General features: G+C 41.1%; 1 protein-coding gene across 1 annotated transcript; it reads left to right on the top strand.

The window, feature by feature from the left end:
- The first annotated feature begins 104 nt into the window (after window positions 1–104).
- On the top strand, window positions 105–10,122 carry RIDA (reactive intermediate imine deaminase A homolog). Its single transcript, XM_065668687.1, has 6 exons — window positions 105–225; window positions 4,041–4,146; window positions 4,692–4,746; window positions 5,541–5,609; window positions 6,721–6,776; window positions 7,658–10,122. The coding sequence occupies exons 1-6, from the start codon at window positions 161–163 to the stop codon at window positions 7,718–7,720; spliced, it is 414 nt and encodes a 137-aa protein (XP_065524759.1). The 5' UTR covers window positions 105–160; the 3' UTR covers window positions 7,721–10,122.
- Window positions 10,123–10,287: the final 165 nt, after the last annotated feature.

Raw genomic sequence — 10,287 nt, 5'->3', positions numbered from 1 at the left:
CCGCTCCAAAGACTACATTTCCCAGAGCCCCCTGCAGGGCTGGAGCCGGGGAGCCGGGTAGCCCGCGCCGCGGAGTCAGGGGGTGGGCGGGGCGGGGTGGGGTAGGCGGTCGTGGTGGGGTGCTGAGGGGAAGGTGGTAGAGGTGGTGGTCGTGGCAGGTATGGCTTCGATCGTGAAGAAAATAATCAGCACCGCTAAGGCTCCTGCTGCGCTGGGTCCCTACAGGTATGCCTCGGCGAGAGAGAGCTGTTGGTACAAGCAGGAGTGAGCGGGAGCAAGTTTTGCAGGTCCTTGGAGGGGGCTCTGTCAGGCAGCCCTGGGATTGCGGCGGGGGTGAGCTCCCTCTGCGGCAGCCACCGGTCCCCTCCCTGGTAGCCCCCAGGGACCACCGGTGGTCCGAAGGCACGGACGGGGCCGCAGTGCTAGCGGCGGGCTGCAGCCTGGCAGGGGGTAAGGGGGTCCTGATCGTGTTAGGTGAGGCTTCAAGATGTCTCAGAAAGTCAGTTTGGGAAAATAATTCTGAAACTCCTGAAAAGCAGTAAATTAGGAAAAAACATTAGAAAGAATTATTCCTCTTAATGAAAATGGTTTGCCTAGAAACAAATGGGTCACAGGGAAGTTAGCAGTGAATGCTGATTTAGGAGGTGATGGCAAGCGAAGGCTGAGCCAAATCCAGGATGTGCTTTGCAGTTGGAGAGTTCACTGCCTGGGAACTGCAAATCTTTTCTTATTTTGATTATGACTGCTAGCAGGTTATAAATGCTTTTCAATCTAAAACTAGCTGCTGTAAAAATAGGGGAGATGTTGCTCGATGTTTTCACAAGTAAGTTGTTGCAATGGTTGCAAATGTAAGAAAAAAATCCCAGTTTTAACTGGAGAAAGGTTTTTCTTTGCTATTTGGCTGTTAAAAAATCATTCAGCAGCTGTAGTAGACTCTTACAGTTTAAAGTATCAAGCGATCTTTACCGGGGCATTTTCTAAGAATTTTTGATGATGCTTTCAGGCTTTGTTTTCCCAGTATAAATACAGACTCTTTTGGTTTAACTTTTCCACGTGTAACATTTTACTGCCTTTCAGGTGCATTTTCATCGCCATTACTTTGAAACTGAGTTTTCTGAGCTTCAAACTGTTTGTACTCTATAGGAATTATGAATTTGGAGAAACGCAAAGTGTAGAAGCAGAGAGCCATGACATGAAGGTTAACTTCTGTTAACAATAAATTGTTCATGGATTGCAGCCAGGGGCCTGGCACCACTCATAGTACCTCTAAGAAATAGGAAAGCAGCAGTTCTTTGGCTGTACTGGCCTAGCCTTCAACATAGCTCTCCACTTCTGTGTGGATTAACTGCACTCCCACATTTTGTGCTTATTGGGGGTTCTAGATGAAATACTGCATGTTATGCAGCCTGTCAATTGTATGATGGGTCTAATGTCAATAAGTTTATCACTAACTTAGCTTACCAGTTTTCAGTAGACCGGTCAAAGTCCAGTGAGCAAAAGTTGCACAAGAACTAACTGCCATGTCTCTGCTGTGGAGTCTGAACATGGTAACAAAGGAATGAGGGCTTAATAAGGAATGAAGAACTGAGACATATGAGCGGCATTCCTACTTCTGCTGTAGCAGATCCTTTTTGGTGACCTGTTTTTACTGTATTTTTGTATTTCCTTTACTGCATCCAATTTCTAGTACCTTGAGATCAATGGGTAGATAGTGTATATATGTGTATCATTAATGTTATTAAACTTTTAAAAGTCACAGCAGAGATACTGTTCTTGTATTAATCAACGATCAGTTTTGTAAAGATCTGATTAACTTTGCAGTCCTTGGCTTTAAAGAGCATGATTCTTAACACCATCTCTCATGGATGATGTTCTAATGTAGTAATGTCCATCCAGTTATACACTTAGGCACACTGAAACCTGAAGCACTTTAGGGACACTCTCAGATCTCTGCTGAATTGGAGGTTAATGAGTAGCTACGATTTACTCTAGTTATAGGATACCTCTGCAGTTAAAGTGTGATTGGGATTTGTGTAGATGAAGTTTCTCTGAGCTTTGCGCAGGCATTTGTCTGCAGTAAGTGTATACCCTTTAGTTGGTGAATTGTTATTAGTCTTAGTGAATGGAGTTTTCGACTGGTAAGTGTACCAAGAGAAGGAAATTGAGGAGCAGAGAAGGGGCCCCAACACAAGTGCTGCAGATTGTGATCTGGCAGTGGTATCGGAAGGCTTCAGCTTTTTTCCTCCCAGTTATTTATGATTCCTTTGTCAGTATTTATTTATTTATTAGAGAGCTCATACTTTCTTGTTGCATGGTTCTCTGGTTCAAACAAGTTTATGGCCTCTGGGCCTGTGCCTCAAACAAAGCAGGACATGGTGGGAAAGAAAATAAAGAAGCATGTGTTTGCTTCTTGCACACGTTTTCTATCAACAAGAATTTCTATCAGCTAGAAAATGATTTGCTACTTTATCTTCTTTAAATGGTATAGTTCTGTGATTTACTCCAGGTTTGTTGGTCAATGATAGAGAAAATAATCATCACGTAAGATATTTACCGCATCAGGTAATTTACTGGCTATTTTTTTCCCCTTATGAAATTACGGAAGAATGTAAGACAGGGGTAAAAGGAAAGATGCGAGTGATGGCACCGTTTGGATTGCCTAACTGCAATCCTTTTAGTGAGTCCCGAAATTAGGTTGGTCCCGTGAAGTCAAGGGGTTGGAACAACCCAGCTGAGTCAACCTCAATTAAGAGGTGTAGTAAAAATGTTCTCTGGAAGAGTCCCCTTCTTTTCCCATTGACATTAAAGGGAAGCTAACTTCCTAATTTAGATACTTCAGAGAGGTGCCTAACTCCAGTTTGTGTTACTTGAGAGGCTTGTTGGTGCATTTTCTTGTGGAATAGGAAGCGATAAGAAAAAATGGTGCTGACACACCACATACACTTTCAAAAGAATCTTTTTGTAACTTCTTTGTAAGATATTTTTAATTGCCAGCTGAAGAGAAGTAAATTATGTTGTTTGCATAATATTTGCTAGGTAGCTTAAATCTTTGCTTTGATCTTTTAATCTCTTTGTTGTAATTAGAGACATTAATAATTGCCAACTCTACTTCAGCAAAAACACACCTGACATTTATTGGATATAAGGAGGAAATTCTTTCCTGTTAGGGTGGTGAGGCACTGGAATCGGTTGCCCAGGGAGGTTGTGAGTGCTCCATCCCTGGCGGTGTTGAAGGCCAGGTTGGATGAAGCCTTGTGTGGGATGGTTCAGTGTGAGGTGTCCCTGCCCATGGCAGGGGGTTGGAACTAGATGATCTTGAGGTCCTTTCCAACCATAACTATTCTATGATTCTATGTGTTTTGCAAATAGCTTGAATTCTGCATTCATCTGAATTAACCCAGCCAATGGGTCACTTTGGTTATTTAGTGAGAGGGGAGTGACTGTTCCGGGAATGGAATGATCAAGGTGTTGTGCTGCCTGGCCAAATTCATGACTTTGGAGGAATACTGCAGGACTTCACCTCACAGCTATAGCTCACTATCATGGTGCCTGTTTGAGAAGAAAAACATTATATTTTTTAATTGGCCCTCCTTTGTTTTTTCTTTCTTTTTCTCTTTTTTTTCATTGCTCTGCAGCTGAGATGTGAATGAAAGGTATTGTTTACTTCTCAAACTAGGAGGGAGTATTTAACTAGGAGGTGCAAAACCTGTGTTTATTTACTCTGCCTTCCCTCTGCGCTATCTGCAGTGTGGAAGCTATGTAGCTGAATTTAGTGTTGTGTTGTTGCACTTGTACCTTGTGCTTTTGCAAGAAATGGAGTTTATTTCCTCAAAAACAGAGCTACGCACTTCCATGGATGCCAGCTTTCCCAAAGGTATAAACAGATTGAAAGTATGAATCTGTGTACAGATGTGTGTGTGCATAACCTCTGTCTTTCTGAGATTATTATGAACTGCTGAAGATAATGTGTAATGTGCTTTCACGTAGTTATATGTTTTGATGGGGAAACATTAAACCTAAGATGTCACTTGTGTTTTCAGCCAAGCTGTGCTGGTAGACCGGACGATGTACATTGCAGGACAGATAGGTATAGAACCTTCCACTGGGCAGCTTGTCTCTGGAGGGGCAAAAGAAGAAGCTAAGCAGGTAAGATGTATTCTAGCAAGGAACTTGTAATGGAGTTGACATGTGCTTAATTCAACATGGACTTATGAGAAATTGAAGAGACCTGGAGAGCATACCCTCCAGGATGAGGGAAAAGCAGGACGAAGTAATTCCATCCTAATTCTATCATTTTCTACCCAAACCACTTGGAGCTCAGCGGACGAATCTGTATTTCATGTAGGAAAATAGGAAAGAATGATGTTCTTGTTCAGACCTCAGTAAAAACCCTGGCTTGACTCAGGGAAACATCTGTTCCTGCAGCAGCAAAGAGGTGGTGTGAGGTAAAAGGATGAGATGGTTGTAAGCTGATGATGCAGCTCCAGTGAGTAGATGTTTTAATATTTGTGTATTATTGGAAGCTGCTTTTATTAATTTCTGATTTTGCTTACCCGTGGAGGACTGTTGAAGATTTGCTTGGTGAACTTATACTATAACATAGATGTAGCCAAGTTACAACTCACATTTACATATTTACCTAAATAGAGCCCAGCTGATGGTTGAAAGATTTTTGTCTTATTTTTCACTAGGCTCTAAAAAACATGGGAGAAATCCTGAAAGCTGCAGGCTGTGACTACAGCAATGGTAAGTACTGCTGTGATGGTGGCAAACAAGTGGTTTTATCTGGATTAAAAGCAAAAAAAAATACAGTGACCTTAAAAAAAAAAGAAAAAAGAAAAAAGCTGTTTGCTAAACATGCAGTTCTCATGAGCTTGGGTTAAAAACTGAAAGAAATAAATCAACATGAAAGTCTTTGTGATGGGTATCAATTGAAAGCTTCCTCTCACCAAAAGTTTTTGCCCATGGTACTAATATTTTAACTCTAACTGGGGAAGCTCAGATATAGCCAGGGGTGCAACTGACTACAGAATCTATGGTGTTAATATTCTAGGTGATTTCAGTACTTTTTTGGGGGAGGACACTAATAATGGAGCCAAACCAGGATTAATGGTGGCTTGGGGAGTCATGGATAAAAAAAATAATCTATATTTTCAGGCCTTTTATGGACTTCTTCTGGGAATAGATATTATATGATGTAATTTATTGCCAACAGTTGGCTTACAACAGCTTTTTTTTAATTGATCTGCTTATCAGTTCTGTGACTCTTAGAAGAAATTTAGACTCTTAGAATGAAATTTAAACCAGATATTTTCAGAGCTGGTCAGGAAGGTCTAGTTCCCTAAAGTTTTGTTGTATACTAGGTATTCAGACTTCTTAGGTGGTTCTCTAGGTGGTAGCTCTGAAGGTCGATACCTGTTTGCAAAAATGTTCCAACTGTTTAGAATATGTGAAAGAAATTTATGAAATAACAGTAAGAGATTTTCAACTTCTGTAGACAAGTCAGAGGAGTAAAATAACTGGAATTCTGTAATTTCTAGTTGTGAAGACTACAGTTTTGATGGCAGATATGAAGGACTTCAATGATATTAATGATATTTACAAGCAGTGTAAGTAACTCTTTTGTTTCTCTTTTACCAGTATGGCTTGTGGAACAAATTATACTCACATTAAGGAAAGTGTTTTAATGACTGACATGATATAGTTCCAGATGCTTTGAGATTCCAGTAGAAATATAACATTAAAAATAAATAATAATTTGCAAACACCAGATCAAGCACAGCCTCACTTCGTGTGGATTGGTGTCCTACCATCCCACTAACTCGGTGTCACGTGAAGATCAACTCCGGCTGTCCCTACAGGTTGATCTTCCATATCTCTTGCCTCTGCTGCATTGTCCGCAATATGGTTAGTACTCGGGGATCCAAGCTTAGGACTGATGCAGCCTGACAAAGAAGAAGCCAGGCAAAAATGCCAGGAGGCCTGTGTGAATGAACAAGGAGCTCCAGGCCAGAATCAAAGACAAAAAGAAAGCCTACAGAGGGTGGAAGCAAGGACAGGTTGCCTGGGAGGAATGCAAAGAAATTGTCCAAGCAGCCAAAGGTAGGGTTAGAAAAACTAAAGCCCTGAGAGAATTAAATATAGTCAGGGACATCAAGAGCAAGCATTATAAACTTCTCTAGGTATATGGATGGTAAAAGGAATACCAGGGAAAACATGGGCCCTCTCTGGAAGGAAATGAAGACTTGGTTATGGTCCATGAGTAAGGCTGGCCCCCTGTTGACTTTATGCACATCAGGGATCCTTGCTCATTACTTTTTTGGCAGGAACCTGTTTCTCTCTCTTGCTCTTTCTGTGAGAGAGCCCTCACCCGCTCCCTGGTGTTTGTAATTGGGTGATCACCATTCTGATTTAATCTTTCTTTTTCAGCCAAGTTGATGTCAAGGCCATGCAGTGACAGCAGGGCAGGTTAGCACTGGCCACTATATCACAGCCGTAGGTGGCTTCTGATGAGTGGTGGTAGCTTGCTGAGATGTTAGAGCAGTCAGTGACCAGAAAAAAATAAAAACCAAGGGGAACCAGTAGCTGCCACAGAAGATTATTTGTCTTGTAGCCTTGAACCTGAAACTGTTCTAATGTCTGCATTTTATGCAAATACTTTGAACTGTGTTTCATCAGGTAAAGTTAGGTGATTGATGGATGTTTCTATTTAAATTACAGTTTTCAAGACAAACTTCCCAGCCAGAGCAGCCTATCAGGTTGCTGCTTTGCCCAAAGTAAGTGCCTTTTCTGCCTACAAAAAAAAAAGATTTTTCTGAAATGCCTTACATCTGAAACATTCTGACAGTTGTTCTTATTCTGGAACAGCTTCAATTGTCATTATTTTAATAAAGACTCTTTAAGTCTTTAGATTTTTTCTAAGTATACCAGTCTTATTCCTACACATTATATGAGATCTGAATATGAGAGATACATTTCTTTATGAAGATGGCTACAATACTAGAAGTCCAGAGGAGGGCAACGAGGATGATCAGGGGGCTGGAGCACCTCCAGGTGTATGAATGGTATGAAGACAGGCTGAGGAAGTTGGGGCTGTTCAGCCTGGAGAAGAGAAGGCTGCGTGGGGACCTCATAGCAGCCTTCCAGTATCTGAAGGGGGCCTATAGGGATGCTGGGGAGGGAGTCTTTGTCAGGGACTGTAGTGATAGGGCAAGGGGTAATGGCTTAAAACTTAAACAGGAGAAGTTTAAATTGGATATAAGGAGGAAGCTCTTTACTGTGAGGGTGGTGAGGCACTGAAATGGGTTGCCCAGGGAAGTTGTGAATGCTCCATGCCTGGCAGTGTTGAAGGCCAGGTTGGACAAAGCCTTGGGTGACATGGTTTAGTGTGAGGTGTCCCTGTCCATGGCAGGGGGTTGGAACTAGATGGTCTTAAGGTCCTTTCCAACCCTAACTGTTCTATAATTCTATGATACTTAAGTAAGAGTAAAGTGTTTTTTCAAAATTACCTAACATTGCTAAATTAGTAATACCACTGTCAGCAGTATAACCTCCCTTAAATATCACTCTGTTGTTACAAGGTTGTGTTATACATCCAGTTGCTTCATTAAATAGATACATTAAATTGTTAATATGTTTCTTCATTGTTTTCTCACAGGGTGCCCGAGTTGAGATTGAAGCCATTGCCGTTCAGGGACCTCTTCAAGATGCTTCAGCCTGACTATAATAGAGACTGATTATTCTACAAAGGCAGTATTAGATTTAATACTTTTCCCTTCCATCTAATTTCTACAGTTGACTACCAGCAGTTACACAATTGAAATCAGTAAACTTCACAGAATCAGCTAGGTTGGAAAATACCTTTAAGATCATTCAGTCCAAACATTGTCCCAGGACTGCCAAGTTAACTACTAAACCATGTCACTGAAGGCCTCATCTAAGCATTTTTTGAATACTTCCAGTGACGGTGATTCCACCGCTTCCCTGGGCAGCCTGTTCCAATGCCCAATCACCCTCTCTGTCAAATTTTTCCTAATACCCAGTCTAAATCTCCTCTAGTGCGTCTTGAGGCTGTTACCTCTTGTCCTATTGTGTCTTACTTGGGAGAAGAGACCAGCCACCTCTTCTCCATCCTTCTTTCAGGTAGCTGTAGAGAGCAATAAGGTCCCCTCTGAGTCTTCTCCAGACTAAACAACACCCAGTTCCCTCAGCCTTTCCTCATAAGACTTAGTCTCCAGACCCTTCACCAGCTTTGTTGCCCTTCTCTGGACCTGCTCCTGCATCTCAATGTCTGTCTTTTAGTGAGGGGCCCAGAACTGAACACAGGATTTGAGATGCGGCCTCAGCAGTGCCAAGTAAAGGGTGACAATCCCTTTCCTGGTCCTGCTGGCCACACTATTGCTGGTACAGGCCAGGATGTCTTTGGCCTTCTTGGCTGCCTGGGCACACTGGTGGCTCATGTTCAGCAGCCATCAGTCAGCACCCCCCCAGCTCCTTTTCCGCTGAGTTTTCCAGACACTCTTCCCCAAGCCTGTAGCGTTGCATGGGGTTGTTGTGGCCCAAGTGCAGGACCCAGCACTTTGCCTTGTTGAACCTCATACAATAGCCCACTGGTGCAGCCTGTCCAGAACTTACCAAGGCAAGGTGCTTTCCTCTGGACTGTGGCCTTGAATCCTGTAAACTATGAGCTTGCAGTGAGTTGTCTGCGAGGAAACCCTGAAGCCTCCAGGGGTCCTGCTAAAATGAGCTGAGCTTGATTGCAGGACAGGGCCCTTAGTTTATGATGGTCACTGGATACTCAGGTATTAAAATGCACATCTGGGTGAATGTATGACAGTTATAGTATGACTGATCTGAACATGGGAAACTGTAATGACTTGTAATAGTAGGCTTTCAGTAACAATTTTAAATAGGACAGAAAATTACAGAAATGGGAAAACACTTGAATTGCTTAGCATACATCTTCACTTTTGGGGAATTTTTCTGTATTTGTTTCTCAACTGTCTTAAACTCTTTACAGAATAGATTACTATTGAGACTTGTATTTTCTTCATATGGAAGCAATTGGTTAAATTGATTAAAGTTAATAACAGCTTCAGAAAAGAAGGCAGTTATGCTTTTCTGAAGTGCTAACTTTATAAATCAGTTGTAATTATCTGCCTGTAACCTTTTTCATAGCAGTTCAACTTTGAGTATCTTTTTATTTAAAACAAAACACTAAAAAAACCTGTTGTTTAATGAGAATAAATTATAATCACATCTCAAAACTGTGCCGGTCTATTCTGGGAACAAACTTTTCCTGATTAAGCTTTGATACGCACTACAAAAAAAAATCCTTATCTATCTTGCTTATCCAGTAAGAAATAATTCATACCAAAAGAATAGGCCACTATCTATCTCCTAATGTCTAAGGATTAAAATAATCCTCCAAGACAGGAAGTTTTCAGCTACCTTGGATAAACTCGGAGAATCCCAGTTACGGTTCCTTACCTTCCTGCTTGTCTGCTATGCTTTCTAGCTCCCTTTACTTCAGTTGCAGTATTACAGTAACTATATTTTGTATTTGTCACACATTCCTGTTATTGCTTTAGCATACACCAGAAGACCACTTGAAAAGTTGTCAGAAGAGTCAGCCCTATTTACCCCTTATAGATGTGATGTGAGTGACCATTTCTCCTGCTTTTTACTGAGCTTGTAAATTGTATCTATATAGAAAAAAGATTAACAATGAGGTTGTCACAGCAAGTATGTACAAATGTATGGATTTTTTTATAGCATTATCTTACTTTCTCTTGACAAAATGGCAGATACTTTTATTAGAAGCAGGATAATGCTTTTGGTATTTCAAACAGTGAACTTAAAAGCAACAACCTTTGAAAGGTACCTGACTTTTCTGCATATAAAATTCTTACACGTACACTTTATTAGCCTTGGCTTCTGCTCCGTTCTCTCTCCTTGGCTATACTATTAATGTTGTTCATGTTCTACAACTGACTCAAGAAGTAAGAAAAACCATGATCAGTACTAACATGAATACGACTTTCTAGAAAACAGCAAATGTTTATTTTGTCAGCTAAAAATAATTAGGAATAATGAAATTAAATGGGGTTACATTTAAACAGATTCCTGATTTGTATTTTTTTTCCCTGTTACAGCTTTGCTCACATACTTTGTGGAATGTATTTAACTTATTGTAGCGGATTTAGTTAAAGTTCACCTTAGGCAGATTTCAGCGGTGTTGAACACGAGCCGAGTTTGGCCTTGTATGATCTCTATGGCTATCCTTTC

Source organism: Lathamus discolor, chromosome 2, assembly GCF_037157495.1.
Source record: "Lathamus discolor isolate bLatDis1 chromosome 2, bLatDis1.hap1, whole genome shotgun sequence".
Lineage (NCBI taxonomy): Eukaryota > Metazoa > Chordata > Aves > Psittaciformes > Psittacidae > Lathamus > Lathamus discolor.
The sequence above is the reverse complement of the archived record's forward strand: the minus strand, read 5'-3'. Positions and strand labels throughout refer to the sequence as shown.